This window comes from Oncorhynchus nerka, linkage group LG22, assembly GCF_034236695.1.
Source record: "Oncorhynchus nerka isolate Pitt River linkage group LG22, Oner_Uvic_2.0, whole genome shotgun sequence".
Taxonomy (NCBI): Eukaryota; Metazoa; Chordata; class Actinopteri; order Salmoniformes; family Salmonidae; genus Oncorhynchus; species Oncorhynchus nerka.
The window spans coordinates 90,628,518-90,646,183 of record NC_088417.1 but is presented as its reverse complement, the minus strand read 5'-3'; the positions used below and the strand labels follow the sequence as shown (position 1 = coordinate 90,646,183).

Genomic DNA, 17,666 nt, shown 5'->3' with positions numbered 1-17,666 from the left:
ACGTAGTACGTGAGTGCACGCACAAGTGTTTGTGTAGTGTTGGTGAATGGGTTTGCTCTTAACGGCTTTCACAGCCTGGACTGAGACCAGCTGAGATCGCAATGACCCAGTCAACGTTCAAGTACAGTTTATTCTGGCTATGACCTTTAACCCTTCACCTCTGTGATTGAACTCTGACCCCTAATAGAAGCTAACAGAGGAGAAGTACGAGGTGCACCGATGCGTGCCAGAGGCGGCCATCTTGGTGTGTTGCACGACAGAGCCCAAACTCACCCTGAAGGTCACCCTCAGCTCTCCACAGATGAGAGAAGACAGCGACACGGATGAAAAAGGTACCAGGGATGAACAAGGTACCACACTCACGTCTTTGTAAAACCTAGCTGCTGTTTTCCTGTTTATGTTTGTCTGTTGTCTCTTCCTCCCCCCTCCAACTGAGGTGGTGAAATGGGGGTAGGGGGAAGAGGAATAAAAAAGGGTGTGTGTGTCGAGCAGCAGCAGTAGTTGTTAGCAGCGCTCCTCTGGGACACAGTAAGCTCGATCAGTGAATATATCCATGTTCCCTGCTCCTCCCTGTGCCTGTATTTCTCCACCTAGGGGAGACAATACATGCATAAGACACTAGTTCTTGTTCAAACTAAATAGACAGGTGCACGCACACAGTCTGGGCCATATAAGGCTCAGGGCTCATGTAGTCTCAAATCGGTATTAACATGTCTTCTTGCAAGCCAAAAGAAAAGTGGTAGATGTTTAGTGGCGGCCATAGTGATTCTTCACCCTACTATGCTGCCCTGTAGCTTGTAATGTTGTCAACAGCTTGGCTACATTGGCCTGTAAAACATCCTTGGGCCTCTTTGTCAGGGCTAACTAAACACAGCTGCAGGGCTAACTAAACACAGCTGCAGGGCTAACTAAACACAGCTGCAGGGCTAACTAAACACAGCTAGAGGGCTAACTAAACACAGCTAGAGGGCTAACTAAACACAGCTAGAGGGCTAACTAAACGCAGCTAGAGGGCTAACTAAACGCAGCTAGAGGGCTAACTAAAAGCTAGAGGGCCAACTAAAGCTAGAGGGGCTAACTAAACGCAGCTAGGGGCTAACTAAACGCAGCTAGGGGGCTAACTAAACGCAGCTAGGGGGCTAACTAAACGCAGCTAGGGGGCTAACTAAACGCAGCTAGGGGCTAACTAAACGCAGCTAGAGGGCTAACTAAACGCAGCTAGAGGGCTAACTAAACGCAGCTAGGGGGCTAACTAAACGCAGCTAGGGGGCTAACTAAACGCAGCTAGGGGGCTAACTAAACGCAGCTAGGGGGCTAACTAAACGCAGCTAGGGGGCTAACTAAACGCAGCTAGGGGGCTAACTAAACGCAGCTAGGGGGCTAACTAAACGCAGCTAGGGGGCTAACTAAACGCAGCTAGAGGGCTAACTAAACGCAGCTGCGGGGCTAACGAAACATCTGCGGGGCTAACGAAACACATCTGCGGGGCTAACGAAACACATCTGCGGGGCTAACTAAACACATCTGCGGGGCTAACTAAACACAGCTGCGGGGCTAACTGAACAGGCCATCACTAACCCTGACTAAGCAGGATGAGATTGCATGAGAGACAGAGATGGGGTTCAAATCCAGTCAATTCCGAAAGGAAACAAAATTCTAATTTCAAAGGGACGGGAGGTGGGGGGAGGGAATCTAGACCCGACAAATCAATACCGGAGCCATCCATCGTGTTCCCGCTCCATCCTGCTCGACAGTAAGGTCTAAATAAGAGGTGATACGGGTACGGCTGTAGATCACAGTGAACGACAAGCCCCTCTCGTACCCAACGTATTTCTAGCGAGAGACAGACGGGTCAAGGACCCTGTCCCAGTGAGGAACGGCTCAATATTACACAGAAGACTGAACCCAGGCTGCTGGCTGTACACAGTGTGTCTTCAGTGTACACAGCCTGTACACAGTGTGTCTTCAGTGTACACAGTTGAAAGAACACAGACATTTCCAGGGTCGAATACCGTTGCATTGATTAGAAAGTGAGGCATGATTGATATGAAGATGGAAACAATATGATTGGTTTGGTCTCAACATACATTTAGCTCTAAGGGTGTAAAATTGCCTGCCGTGCCTTGCCACTTTGGATGGTAATGTCTATGAACCGACCATCAGTCCTAGTTCTGTCTGTACTCCGCTGAAAGACCATGACCATTTCAAGGGATTAATGTTGCCCACTCTGGATGACACGCTGCATTGAGAGCCAGTCCATTTACATCCGAATATGGCCCCAGATCACTAGTGAGCACTTGGTGTGGCTGGCTGGTGAGGGAAGGGAGAGCCAGACCATTTACATCCGAATATGGCACCAGATCACTAGTGAGCACTTGGTGTGGCTGGCTGGTGAGGGAAGGGAGAGCCAGACCATTTACATCCGAATGTGGCCCCAGATCACTAGTGAGCACTTGGTGTGGCTGGCTGGTGAGGGAAGGGAGAGCCAGACCATTTACATCCGAATATGGCACCAGATCACTAGTGAGCACTTGGTGTGGCTGGCTGGTGAGGGAAGGGAGAGACCATTTACAGACCATTTAGCATCCAGAATGTGGCCCCAGATCACTAGTGAGCACTTGGTGTGGCTGGCTGGTGAGGGAAGGGAGAGCCAGACCATTTACATCCGAATATGGCACCAGATCACTAGTGAGCACTTGGTGTGGCTGGCTGGTGAGGGAAGGGAGAGACCATTTACAGACCATTTACATCGAATATGGCACCAGATCATGTGGCCCCAGATCACTAGTGAGCACTTGGTGTGGCTGGCTGGTGAGGAAGGGAGAGCCAGACCATTTACATCCGAATATGGCACCAGATCACTAGTGAGCACTTGGTGTGGCTGGCTGGTGAGGAAGGAGAGCCAGACCATTTACATCCGAATATGGCACCAGATCACTAGTGAGCACTTGATCACTAGTGAGCACTTGGTGTGGCTGGCTGGTGAGGGAAGGGAGAGGACCATTTACATCCGAATGTGGCCAGACCACTTGGTGTGGCTTTACATCCGCCCCAGATCACTAGTGAGCATGAGGGAAGGGAGAGGCATATGGCACCAGATCACTAGTGAGCACTTGGTGTGGCTGGCTGGTGAGGGAAGGGAGAGCCAGTCCATTTACATCCGAATATGGCACCAGATCACTAGTGAGCACTTGGTGTGGCTGGCTGGTGAGGGAAGGGAGAGCCAGACCATTTACATCCGAATATGGCACCAGATCACTAGTGAGCACTTGGTGTGGCTGGTCCATTTACATCTGGTGCACCAGATCACTAGGAACTTGGTGTGGCTGGCTGGGAGAGCCAGACCATTTACATCCGAATATGGCACCAGATCACTAGTGAGCACTTGGTGTGGCTGGCTGGTGAGGGAAGGAGAGCCAGTCCATTTACATCCGAATGTGGCCCCAGATCACTAGTGAGCACTTGGTGTGGCTGGCTGGTGAGGGAAGGGAGAGCCAGTCCATTTACATCCGAATGTGGCCCCAGATCACTAGTGAGCACTTGGTGTGGCTGGCTGGTGAGGGAAGGGAGAGCCAGACCATTTACATCCGAATATGGCACCAGATCACTAGTGAGCACTTGGTGTGGCTGGCTGGTGAGGGAAGGGAGTGGGAGGGGCTTCTTCTGAGACAGACTGTTACTCAACAAGGCCATTTAAATAGAATGATAGATGTGAATGCACTTCTGCTTTAAATTCTATAAAGATAGATAGGCAACATGTATTCATGCTATTGCCCCTATGTAGCTTGTTTCTGGTCACAGGTTCAGGAATTCACTTAAAATAAAAGCCATAGTCAGTCAATAAATAATATAACACTAGTTATATTGACTCACAATCTGTGGATAAAAAAAATAAAAGATACAGTTGAAGTCAGAAGTTGACATACACTTAGGTTGGAGTCATTAAAACTTGTTTTTCAACCACTCCACAAATTTCTTGTTAACAAACAATAGTTTTGGCAAGTCGGTTAGGACATCTACTTTGTGCATGACACAAGTAATTTTTCCAGCAATTGTTTACAGACAGATTATTTCACTTATAATTCACTGCATCACAATTCCAGTGGGTCAGAAGTTTACATACACTAAGTTGACTGTGTCTTTAAACAGCTTGGAAAATTCCAGAAAATTATGTCATGGCTTTAGAATCTTCTGACTTAATTTGAGTCAATTGGAGGTGTACCTGTAGATGTATTTCAAGGCCTACCTTCAAACTCAGTGCATCTTTGCTTAATATCATGGGAAAATCAAAAGAAATCAGCCAAGACCTCAGAAAAGAATTGTAGACTTCCACAAGTCTGGTTCATCCTTGGGAGCAATATCCAAACGCCTGAAGGTACCACGTTCATCTGTACAAACAATAGTACGCAAGTATAAACACCAAGGGACCACACAGCCGTCATATCGCTCAGGAAGGAGACGCGTTCTGTCTTCTAGAGATGAATGTACTTTGGTGCGAAAAGTGCAAATCAATCACAGAACAACAGCAAAGGACCTTGTGAAGATGCTGGAGGAAACAGGTACAAAAGTATCTATATCCACAGTAAAACGAGTCCTATATATCGACATAAAAGGCTGCTCAGCAAGGAATAAGGCACTGCTCTAAAACCACCATAAAAAAGCCAGGCTACGGTTTGCAACTGCACATGGGGACAAAGATCGTACTTTTTGGAGAAATGTCCTCTGGTCTGATGAAACAAAAATAGAACTGCTTGGCCATAATGACCATCATTATGTTTGGATGAAAAGGGGGAGGCTTGCAAGCCGAAGAACACCATCCCAACCGTGAAGCATGCTGGCCTTCTAGGCAGAGTTGCAAAGAAAACGCCATATCTCAGACTGGCCAATAAAAATGTAAGATTAAGATAAGCAAAGGAACACAGACATTGGACAGACAAACTCTGCCTAGAAGGCCAGTATCCTGGAGTTGCCTCTTCATTGTTGACGTTGAGACTGGTGTTTTGCGGGTACTATTTAATGAAGCTGCCAGTTGAGGAATTGTGAGGCATTTGTTTCTCAAACTAGACACTAATGTACTTGTCCTCTTGCTCAGTTGTGCACTGGGGCCTCCCACTCCTCTTTCTATTCTGGTTAGAGGCAGTTTGAGCTGTTCTGTGAAGGGAGTAGTACATATTGTTGTACGAGATCTTAAGTTTATTCATTTCTCAGAACAAGAATAGACTGATGAGTTTTCTTTGTTTCTGACCAATTTGAGCCTGTAATCGAACCTACAAATGCTGATGCTCCAGATACTCATCTAGTCTAAAGAAGGCCAGTTTTATTGCTTCTTTAATGAGAACAACAGTTTTCAGCTGTGCTAACAAAATTGCAAAAAGGGTTTTCTAATGATCAATTATCCCTTTAAAATGATAAACTTGGATTATCTAACACAACGTGCCGTTGTAACACAGGAGTGATGGTTGCTGATAATGGGCCTCTGTACTCCTATGTAGATATTCCATAAGAAATCTGCCGTTTCCATCTACAATAGTCATTTACAACATTAACAATGTCTACACTGTATTTCTGATCAATTTCATGTTATTTTAATGGACAAATGTGCTTTTCTTTCAAAAACAAGGACATTTCTAAGTGACCCCAGACTTTTGAGCGGTACAGTGTGTATATATATATATATATATATATATATATATATATATATATATATATATATATCCCATTCTTATTTCACCAGTGGAGGGTGTTGAGCTGTCCGACCCTGCAGACATGCTGGACAGACACAGATGCCTGGTGGCCCTGGCGGCTCTACGACATGCCAAATGGTTCCAGGTTGGCTCTCAGTTCTACTTAACCTCGCCATTGTTATTGTAGCCTTATGATCATAGGAACATGAATGAATCAAATTAATCAATGAAATGAATCAAAATATATAATTTATTTGAAATGGCAGCTATCTGCAAACTATAATTGAAAACATTCTTATGATAAAATAATCAATTTCTCTCATACAAAAATGACTCATTCATGTAATCTCTCAATCATGCTCTGTGTAGTACAATAGCTGAGAGAGAGAGAGCGAGAGAATTGTAAGGCTACAAAAGCAATTGTTTATTTTGGCTGTTCTGAAACCTTCCTGACTGACAAAATATGACCAAACAATACTTTTCTCTCATACAAAAATGACTCATTCATTTCATCTCTCAATCGTGCTCTGTCAATGCTTACCTTTCATTTGGCTGTTCTGAAACCTGCCTGACTGTCATAATTGTCAATGCTTACCTTTCATTTGGCTGTTCTGAAACCTGCCTGACTGTCATAATTGTCAATGCTTACCTTTCATTTGGCTGTTCTGAAACCTGCCTGACTGTCATAATTGTCAATGCTTACCTTTCATTTGGCTGTTCTGAAACCTGCCTGACTGTCATAATTGTCAATGCTTACCTTTCATTTGGCTGTTCTGAAACCTGCCTGACTGTCATAATTGTCAATGCTTACCTTTCATTTGGCTGTTCTGAAACCTGCCTGACTGTCATAATTGTCAATGCTTACCTTTCATTTGGCTGTTCTGAAACCTGCCTGACTGTCATAATTGTCAATGCTTATCTTTCATTTGGCTGTTCTGAAACCTGCCTGACTGTCATAATTGTCAATGCTTACCTTTCATTTGGCTGTTCTGAAACCTGCCTGACTGTCATAATTGTCAATGCTTGAAACCTTTCATTTGGCTGTTCTGAAACCTGCCTGACTGTCATAATTGTCAATGCTTACCTTTCATTTGGCTGTTCTGAAACCTGCCTGACTGTCATAATTGTCAATGCTTACCTTTCATTTGGCTGTTCTGAAACCTGCCTGACTGTCATAATTGTCAATGCTTACCTTTCATTTGGCTGTTCTGAAACCTGCCTGACTGTCATAATTGTCAATGCTTACCTTTCATTTGGCTGTTCTGAAACCTGCCTGACTGTCATAATTGTCAATGCTTACCTTTCATTTGGCTGTTCTGAAACCTGCCTGACTGTCATAATTGTCAATGCTTACCTTTCATTTGGCTGTTCTGAAACCTGCCTGACTGTCATAATTGTCAATGCTTACCTTTCATTTGGCTGTTCTGAAACCTGCCTGACTGTCATAATTGTCAATGCTTACCTTTCATTTGGCTGTTCTGAAACCTGCCTGACTGTCATAATTGTCAATGCTTACCTTTCTTTTGGCTGTTCTGAAACCTGCTTGACTGTCACAATTGTCAATGCTTACCTTTCTTTTGGCTGTTCTGAAACCTGCCTGACTGTCACAATTGTACACCTTTTTTCTACCACTCTCAACTCAACAATGCAACAAAAACCACAACTTAGTTCCGGACTATTCAGCTCCATTTACTAACGTTTCATTCACTGACATTGTACAGTAGTACTCCTATTGTACTCATATCGTTGTTACCTCCTCTCCCTCTCCTCTCAGGCCAGAGTAAACGGCTTGAAGTCGTGTGTCATCATCCTCAGGATCCTAAGAGACATGAGCAATAGACTGCCAGTCTGGGAGCCACTCAAAGGATGGGTGAGTCTGTCTGTAGAAAGTCTGTCACAGTCTGCACAGTTGAAAGGGGGTACAACCCATCCACAGGCCTGCACCCGACCCTAACCAGCCAATATAGAAAATGTGCTGTAGGCTAGTCAGAGACGGCGGAACAATTTTTTTAAGGGGGGACGCAGGATTTTCTTTTGTCTCATTTAGATATGTTTCTGCTTATAGTGTGTAGGCTATTTGGTGATTAGTGTGTAGGCTATTTGGTGATTAGTGTGTAGGCTATTTGGTGATTAGTGTGTAGGCTATTTGGTGATTAGTGTGTAGGCTATTTGGTGATTAGTGTGTAGGCTATTTGGTGATTAGCGTGTAGGCTATTTGGTGATTAGCGTGTAGGCTATTTGGTGATTAGCGTGTAGGCTATTTGGTGATTGGCGTGTAGGCTATTTGGTGATTGGCGTGTAGGCTATTTGGTGATTGGCGTGTAGGCTATTTGGTGATTGGCGTGTAGGCTATTTGGTGATTGGCGTGTAGGCTATTTGGTGATTGGCGTGTAGGCTATTTGGTGATTGGCGTGTAGGCTATTTGGTGAATGGCGTGTAGGCTATTTGGTGACCGTACAGTTAGGCCCTATATTTTAGGCTTACCCACTAATGACAGATAACCTAAAATAATGAAAGAAAAACCTCAATGTAGCCTACAGATATCAATTAACACAAAAATGATACATCGTTTTTTAAAGGCATTGTTTTCTCTTTATTCAACCCGCCACCCACCCGCCCTCCATCCACACAATATTTCATGACCCTAAACCCGCCTGCCCCGTGGATATAACCGTGGAGACTGTGAGTTATGAGTAAACCCGCCTATATAACCGTGGGGACTGTGGGTTATGAGCTATATTTGGGGACCGGGTTATGAGTAAACCTATATAGCCCTGGGGACTATTTTAGGCTTACCCACTAATGACAGATGGGGACCGGGTAAAATAAGTGAAAGAATAACCGTCAATGGGACTGCGGGTTATGAGTCAACCCGATGATATAACCGTGGGGACTGCGGGTTATGAGTAAACCGATGATATAAAGGCATTGAGTCAACCCGATGATATAACCGTGGGGACTGCGGGTTATGGAGTCAACCCGATGATATAACCCGCCCCTCCATAAACCCAATGATATAACCGTAGGGACTGCGGGTTATGAGTCAACCCGATGATATAACCGTGGGGACGCCTGAGTCAACCCGTGGATATAACCGTGGGGACTGCGGGTTATGAGTAAACCCGATGATATAACCGTAGGGACTGTGGGTTATGAGTAAACCCGCCTATATAACCGTGGGGACTGCGGGTTATGAGTAAACCCGATGATATAACCGTGGGGACTGCGGGTTATGAGTAAACCCGATGATATAACCGTAGGGACTGCGGGTTATGAGTCAACCCGATGATATAACCGTGGGGACTGCGGGTTATGAGTAAACCCGATGATATAACCGTAGGGACTGCGGGTTATGAGTCAACCCGATGATATAACCGTAGGGACTGCGGGTTACTAGTCAACCCGCTCATCACTAGTGTACAGGTGTAGTTTGCACATCCAGCATATTCCCAGTCGCAAGGAGAAAATAATAAACTGCATTTGAAAAATAAAGAAACTCCAGCATATAGGTATTCTTCAATGTTTCCATTAACAATCTCTCCGAACAAAAGTGGGTTGTGTGCCACTAACAGCTGCTCTGATCTCTCTGTCCTTACTTGAACTTAATCCCGAACTTAATCTTGATCTCTCTCCTTCTCATCCCAAGCCCCTGGAGCTGATTTGTGAGAAGGCCATAGCCACGTGTAACCGGCCGCTGGGTGCAGGGGAAGCCCTACGTAGAGTCATGGAGTGTCTCGCCTCGGGAATCCTGCTTCCAGGTACAGTACCTACCAGTCTCGCTCTCTCTCTTCTAGGTTTTCTGTCTCTCTTTTCTTGTTCTTTCTCTCGCTCGCTCTGTCTGTCTGTCTCTACTCACTGTCTCTTCCCAGAAATGGGAAAACAACAATCCTGTTAATGCTTTCTGATGATCAGGTTGATTTTACGATATTGATATTTTAATACTAACTCATTAGTATTGAATGATGTAAGAATGAGAGGCTCATTCAGTTCACCTGAGCGAACAGTCAATAAGGAGAAGGATTGGGAGGTCTGTATGAAATGAGGAGGAGGGGGGAGGTCTGTATGAAATGAGGAGGGGGAGGTCTGTATGAAATGTATGAAATGAGGAGGGGGAGGTCTGTATGAAATGAGGAGGGGGAGGTCTGTATGAAATGAGGAGGGGGAGGTCTGTATGAAATGAGGAGGGGGGAGGTCTGTATGAAATGAGGAGGGGGAGGTCTGTGAAATGAAATGAGGAGGGGAGGTCTGTATGAAATGAGGAGGGGGAGGTCTGTATGAAATGAGGAGGGGAGGTCTGTATGAAATGAGGAGGGGAGGTCTGTATGAAATGAGGAGGGGAGGTCTCTGAAATATGAAATGAGGAGGGGAGGTCTGTATGAAATGAGGAGGGGGAGGTCTGTATGAAATGAAATGAGGAGGGAGGTCTGTATGAAATGAGGAGGGGGAGGTCTGTATGAAATGAGGAGGGGGAGGTCTGTATGAAATGAGGAGGGGAGGTCTGTATGAAATGAGGGGGAGGTCTGTATGAAATGAGGAGGGGGAGGTCTGTATGAAATGAGGAGGGGGAGGTCTGTATGAAATGAGGAGGGGAGGTCTGTATGAAATGAGGAGGTCTGTATGAAATGAGGAGGTCTGTATGAAATGAGGAGGTCTGTATGAAATGAGGAGGTCTGTATGAAATGAGGAGGTCTGTATGAAATGAGGAGGTCTGTATGAAATGAGGAGGTCTGTATGAAATGAGGAGGTCTGTATGAAATGAGGAGGTCTGTATGAAATGAGGGAGGTCTGAGGAGGGGGAGGTCTGTATGAAATGAGGAGGTCTGTATTAAATGAGGAGGTCTGTATGAAATGAGGAGGTCTGTATGAAATGAGGAGGTCTGAGGAGGTCTGTATGAAATGGGAGGTCTGTATGAAATGGGGAGGTCTGTATGAAATGGGGAGGTCTGTATGAAATGAGGAGGGGGAGGTCTGTATGAAATGAGAATGGGGGGAGGACTGTATGCCATAAGGAGGAGGAGGGGCTGACTGTATGAAATGAGGGGGAGGTCTGTATGAAATCAGGAGGGAAAGGGGAGGTCTGTATGAAATCAGGAGGGTAAGGGGAGGTCTGTATGAAATCAGGAGGGAAAGGGGAGGTCTGTATGAAATCAGGAGGAGGAGGGGAGGTCTGTAGGAAATGAGGAGGAGGAGGGGGAGGTCTGTCTGAAATAAGGAGGAGGAGGGGGAGGTCTGTCTGAAATAAGGAGGGGGAGGACTGTATAAAATAAGGAGGTGGGGGGAAGGGGGAGGACTGTAGGAAATATGGAGGAGGAGGGGGGAGGGAGGAGGGGGGTCTGTAGGAAATAAGGAGGAGGGGGGTCTCTAGGAAATAAGGAGGAGGGGGAGGTCTGTCTGAAATTAGGAGGTGGGGGGAAGGGGAGGACTGTAGGAAATAAGGAGGAGGTGGACTGTACTGTGGGAAATTAAGAGGAGGAGGACTGTATGAAATAAGGAGGTGGGGGGAAGGGGGAGGACTGTGGGAAATAAGGAGGGGGTGGACTGTATGAAATTAAGAGGAGGGGGAGGACTGTATGAAATAAGGAGGTGGGGGGAAGGGGGAGGACTGTGGGAAAGGAGGAGGTGGACTGTATGAAATTAAGAGGAGGAGGGGAGGACTGTATGAAATAAGGAGGTGGGGGGAAGGGGGAGGACTGTGGGAAATGAGGAGGTGGACTGTATGAAATTAAGGAGGTGGGGGGAAGGTGGAGGACTGTATGAAATAAGGAGGTGGGGGGAAGGGGGAGGACTGTAGGAAATGAGGAGGTGGGGGGAAGGGGGAGGACTGTATGAAATGGGGGGAAGGAGGGTGGGGGGGGGGGGGAGGACTGTAGGAAATAAGGAGGTGGGGAAATTAAGAGGAGGAGGGGGGAGGACTGTATGAAATAAGGAGGTGGGGGGAAGGGGAAGGAGGAGGTGGACTGTATGAAATTAAGAGGAGGAGGGGGAGGACTGTATGAAATAAGGAGGTGGGGGGGAAGGGGGAGGACTGTGGGAAATGAGGAGGAGGGGGGAGATCTGTAGTTTTGAAAGCACAGGAAGGGTTGGAACGTTATGATACTGTATTGATATTGTAAGGAAAGACCAGAATATGATTTCTCATTGACGATGCCACTTTTGAATAAAGTCTCTTTCCGACCCCCAGGAGGACCAGGGTTACACGACCCATGTGAGAAGAAGCTGACCAACACCCTGACGGCCATGACAGACGAGGAGGCTGAGGCCATCACCTACAATGCACAGGTAACACCTCACTTCACACCTGTCACTTATAACTCGTGGGATATATAACCTTGCTTTAGCTCAGTGGGCTAACACAGTCTTGTGGCATGCAGGAGACCTAGGTTTCAACCCAGTCGGTCATTCCTGGAGGCCATTACCTATAGCGTCCAGGTAGTCCTCTGTAGTGAGTGTTTCGTGTTGACAGCAGCTGGCCAGGGGGACTCCATCCACTTATCTCTTCTGTAGCCTGGAGATTAGACTCATGTCAGACAGGGGAGAGCCCTTAAAGATGCTCTGCTCAGCTACCTACTCTTATCTGGGCTGTGGTGAGTGGAGTGGGACCGCATCGATACACATCTTATCAATCCAGCCTCACCGCCTCCCACCCAGGATCTGAACCTTAATGATGAGCATGGAAAAGCACTGCCTCATTACCCCTGGGACGTGTGTGTGTGAACCCGTATTTATGTGTATTTACATTCGGAAAGTGTTCAGACCAATCTACACACAATACCCCATAATGACAAAAATATGTTTTTAAAAATTGTTGCTAATTTATATCAAATTAAAACTGAAATATCACATTTATATAAGTATTCAGACCCTTTACTCAGTACTTTGTTGAAGCACCTTTGGCAGTGATTACAGCCTCGAGTCTTCTTGGGTATGACGCTACAAGCTTGGCAAACCTGTATGACTGCAACACCTGTATATATCTTCTCTGCAGATCCTCTCCAGCTCTGTCAGGTTGGATGGGGAGCATCGCTGCACAGCTATTTTCAGGTCTCTCCAGAGATGTTAGATCTCTGTGTGTCTGTGCCAATGTTTGTGTTCCTTCACAGTCCCTGCTGTTCCATAAGGTGTTTTTTAAAATCTGTTTTTTAAATGTCATTTTACTGCTGTCATGTGCTTATTACTGAGGAGTGACTTCCGTCTGGCCACTCTACCATAAAGGCCTTGGTGGAGTGTTGCAGAGATGGTTGTCTTTCTAGATGGTTCTCCCATATCCACAGAGGAACTCTGGAGCTCTGTCAGAGAGACCATCGTGTTCTTGGTCACCTCCCTGACCAAGGCCCTTCTCCACCGATTGCTCAGTTTGGCCGGGCAGCCAGCTCTAGGAAGAGTCTTGGTGGTTCAAAACTTCTTCCATTTAAGAACGATGGAGGCCACTGTGTTTTTGAGAACCTTCAATGCTGCAGCATTGTTTGGTACCCTTCTCCAGATCTGTGCCTTAACACAATCCTGTCTCGGAGCTCTACGGAAAATTCCTTCGACCTCATAGTGGTTTTTGCTCTGACATTCACTGTCAATTGTGGGATGTTATATAGACAGTTTTTTTGAGAGAGAGGATATAGAGAGGATAGAGAGAAGAAGGATGGAGAGAGAGAGAGAGAGAATGGAGGTGTGTGTGTGTGTGCGTGCGTGCGTGCAGCCCCAAAGGCATCTATTTTATCTTAGGTAAGTCTGTGCTTCTTCTCCTTTCATCATTCTCTCAGTGACGAACAGGTGGTGTTAAACTGCCAATCACGATATCCACAATATATTTCCCTGCAGACATAGTCATAGAAACAGTGAACCATGAAGACCCAATAGCTTCTCTATGTCACTAGTCTCAGCCACAGCAAAGTGCTGCTCAAATAATCTTCTTGTATTGTTTACCTGGAGTTAGTACTGGAGCCACTGTTTTTAAGTAAACCCAGTGACACCTGGCAACTGTGATGGCATAAAAACAAACAACAGTAAAAACATTTGTTTTATTTAAATGTATTTCTACTGTCTGTTTTAGACAGTAGACAGTTGAGGGGCTTTGAACCACCATCGCCAGGGGGAGATGTGTGGTCTGGAGATGTGTGGTCCACTAGACTACACTCCAGTTGTCCTGTCTTTATCTTTGTGTCTGTCCTCCTGCCTGTCTCTTTCCTCCTTAGTCTGTTGTTAAGTCTTTCTGTCTTTTTCAACTCTCTATCTCTCTCTCACTCTCTCTCACTCTCTCTCTCTCTCACTCTCTCACTCTCTCACTCACTCACTCACTCACTCACTCACTCACTCACTCACTCACTCACTCACTCACTCACTCACTCACCACTCACTCACTCATTCACTCACTCTCTCTCTCTCAGCACGCCCTGAGACTGATGGCGTTTGGTCAGATCTACAAGGTGCTGGAGATGGACCCTCTCCCCTCTAGTAAACCCCAGAAGTACCCCTGGTCAGACAGGGATGGCTCTGGGCTAAAGAGGCCTTATGAGGACGGGCCCACGGACGACAAAGACCTCATCAAGAAAATGAAGAGGAACCTGAGGAAAGGTCAGCTCTGCTCCCCTGACCTTGCTCAGTCATTTGACCTGGGCCATGTGATAATATAAGATAAACTTACTTACAATTACGGCCAGTAGTTTCTCTAGTTGGCTATACAGAATAAACAGATCTAGGACCAGGCTATAATAAACGTGTTAGAAGGAAACCGATTTAGCAATGAGCTTCTGGAATAGAATAGTGCACACAACCACACATCACAGTCAGAATGTGAAGCTGTTGTCTGAGGATTCGATCAAACTGTTTCTGTGTTTTGAGATGGTGGTTGGGTAGTGCTACTATGTTAGAATTAGGCAGAAATGATGGTCTTTGGAAAAGGGCTGGGCGATATGGCCAAAATATCATATCATATAGATGGTATTTTTCACATTTTTGATGGTATTTTATGCTTTTGACTAATACAAGTTCTAAATTTGCTTTTTGAGTAGTGAGTGATCCCAGGGTGGCAACACATACATTCTCAGTGATTTCAATGAGTCTTTCTCCATTCTGATTGTTTTATACTGTTTAATTCAACTTCAACCAAAAATAATTTCCTGCATTTCATCAAGTTCTGCATTTCCTGCACTCATTTGAGATCATTTCCACGCTGCCACGATATGGGCAAAATACTAGGCCTTATATTTAACCAAATGTTGCAATTGGGAATTAGATTAAAACACTTGGGAGAACTGTTGGAATCATGGAAATATAATGTTTATTATAATTCTATAGTTAGAATATAATAGTGGGCACTTTGAATACAGTGTTGTTTGACATGACAACAAATGAAAATGCCATGGATGAGTTATTGTGACAGGCTAGGATCCAAAGTGATGTTCCGTGTTTCCTCGGGGACCCTATAATCTTTGGCTACATTAAATCTTTATTCATGTAGCCAACATATTCATGCTTCGCCTATTCCTCTTTGATTTAGAAGATACTGTTGCACAAACAACATGCTGATTTAGGCCTCCACCAATACTGGTATCAGGCTGTATTAGCGAGCTACGTTTGCTCTGACTCACCAGCTAACTAGCGATTAGCATTAGTGACTAACACGATTTAGCTTAACTTGCTAAGAAAATACAAACTAGCTGTTTGCAGATGTAAGAAACACAAACTAATATTGTAATTATAGAACGCTTGTGGATGTATATTAAAATCAAATTGGAAACAACATTGTTGTCATCAACATTGTTGCATGTGCTGCATTGACCATGCAGACTGAGTGAAAGTGTCTCGTGGGCAAGCAACAACAAATGCGCTCCTTGAGTGACGGGGGGCGGGGCTAGGACTATGTGGAAAGGGGCAATGAGAGAGTGAGAGGGATGACTCAAGTAGGGGAGTAAACTATAAAAATAGACGTTACACACAGCTTATCACATTTAACAAACCAAACATTCAAGTACCGTTAGAGAAGGTGAAGTAAAAACCCAAACCGGTCAGTGCATCAATACCGTTATATAGTAAAATAAGGTATTACCGCCCAGCTCTACTTTGGAAGCAAGGGTCCCCTTTTCTAATATTCAAAAACACAATCAAAAGCTCCAAGGCAACTTCTCAGGTACAGTGTTCTGTGAATAAGCATTTATAATATCACCATGTATTTAAGACATTTGTTGATTGTTATTTTGTTTACCCTCTCTTGTATCTCTCGCTGTCTCCCTTTCTCTCTCTATCACTCTCTGTCTCCCTTTCTCTCTCTATCACTCTCTGTCTCCCTTTCTCTCTCTATCACTCTCTGTCTCCCTTTCTCTCTCTATCACTCTCTGTCTCCCTTTCTCTCTCTCACTCTCTGTCTCCCTTTCTCTCTCTCACTCTCTGTCTCCCTTTCTCTCTCTCACTCTCTGTCTCCCTTTCTCTCTCTCACTCTCTGTCTCCCTTTCTCTCTCTCACTCTCTGTCTCCCTTTCTCTCTCTCTCACTCTGTCTCCCTTTCTCTCTCTCTCACTCTCTGTCTCCCTTTCTCTCTCTCTCACTCTCTGTCTCCCTTTCTCTCTCTCACTCTCTGTCTCCCTTTCTCTCTCTCTCACTCTCTGTCTCCCTTTCTCTCTCTCACTCTCTGTCTCCCTTTCTCTCTCTCACTCTCTGTCTCCCTTTCTCTCTCTATCACTCTCTGTCTCCCTTTCTCTCTCTATCACTCTCTGTCTCCCTTTCTCTCTCTATCACTCTCGGTCTCCCTTTCTCTCTCTATCACTCTCTGTCTTCCTTTCTCTCTCTCTCTCGTTGTCTCTCCTTTACTCTTTCTCTACTCCACCTATCCTCCAGTCCTCGACAGCAAAGCAATAGACACCAACCAACCAATGAATGCTCTGATGCGTCTGAATCAGATACGTCCAGGTCTGCAGTACAAGCTGCTGTCCCAGTCCGGCCCGGTCCATGCTCCTGTCTTTACCATGTCTGTAGACGTAGACAGCACTGTGCACGAAGCCTCAGGCTCCTCCAAGAAAACCGCCAAGCTGCATGTTGCTGTGAAGGTAAAAGATCCCTATATGCCAGGTGACTGAGAGGAGAGGTGGATACATGTTGGGAAGGGGAGGTAAATAAAACGTGTGGGTCGGAGGGGGAAGGGGCTAAATAGAGGGCCCCTGGTCAACTGAGATGGCACTGCAGTGGATAGCAGCCGTTTGACAGGCTCCTGATCAATTCTACTATATATTTTTTTTAATTACGCTGATCTTAACTTTTCTTTGTACATAATGTCTCCGCCATTAATTTCCTATGACTGAAAATCACTTCTGGAGATCAGAAGAGCGATCAATAACCTCGGATTACAATTTCTACTTCCAGTCGGCAACTATGGACATTCTGCTTTCTCCGGACCAGGCCCTAATGCCCGTGATTTTAAAGAGGAAGCCACCGCGCATAAGAGTCAGACGAGCCGGCATCCTGACCAAAATACGTTGGCGAGATAATAAACCGCCTCTACCCTCTGTCCCGTTAGCAAACTTAGTCACTAGAGAACAAACTTGACGTTCTGTTCAACATTATCCTACCAACAGGACCTGAAGAACTGTAATATTCTATGTTTGACGGCGTCGTGGCTGAACAAGGACATGGATAATATACATCTCGCTGGCTTTTCCATGTATCGTCAAGAACAGTCGGCAGCCTTGGGTAAGATGAGGGGGGAGGAGTGTGTCTCTCTGTTAACAACAGCTGGTGCATAATCTCTAATATTATGGAAGTCTTGAGTTTTTGCTTGCCTGAGTTAGAGTACCTCATGATAAGTTGTAGGCCATACTATATATCAAGAGTTTTCATCTATATTTTTCAGAGCTGTCTATTTACCACCACAAACTGATGCTGGAACTAAAACCACACTCAACGAGCTGCATAGGGCCATAATCAAACAAGAAAATCCACACCCAGAGGCGGCGCTTCTCGTGGCCAGTGATTTTAATGTAGGAAACATTTTTTACCAGCC

At 45.4% G+C, this 17,666-nt stretch overlaps 1 protein-coding gene across 7 annotated transcripts in view; it reads left to right on the top strand.

The window, feature by feature from the left end:
• Nucleotides 1-17,666, top strand: part of LOC115120192 (spermatid perinuclear RNA-binding protein-like) — a 186,320-nt gene that overhangs the window by 143,787 nt on the left and 24,867 nt on the right. For 5 of the 7 annotated variants that reach the window (XM_065007564.1, XM_065007569.1, XM_065007565.1 and 2 more), the window contains 7 exons: nucleotides 188-350; nucleotides 5,735-5,829; nucleotides 7,459-7,554; nucleotides 9,331-9,442; nucleotides 11,866-11,963; nucleotides 14,063-14,249; nucleotides 16,508-16,716. In XM_065007564.1, the coding sequence (XP_064863636.1) occupies nucleotides 188-350; nucleotides 5,735-5,829; nucleotides 7,459-7,554; nucleotides 9,331-9,442; nucleotides 11,866-11,963; nucleotides 14,063-14,249; nucleotides 16,508-16,716 (960 nt within the window). The remainder of the gene's footprint in view (nucleotides 1-187; nucleotides 351-5,734; nucleotides 5,830-7,458; nucleotides 7,555-9,330; nucleotides 9,443-11,865; nucleotides 11,964-14,062; nucleotides 14,250-16,507; nucleotides 16,717-17,666) is intronic. The other 2 variants (XM_065007567.1, XM_065007568.1) reach the window with 1 other exon arrangement.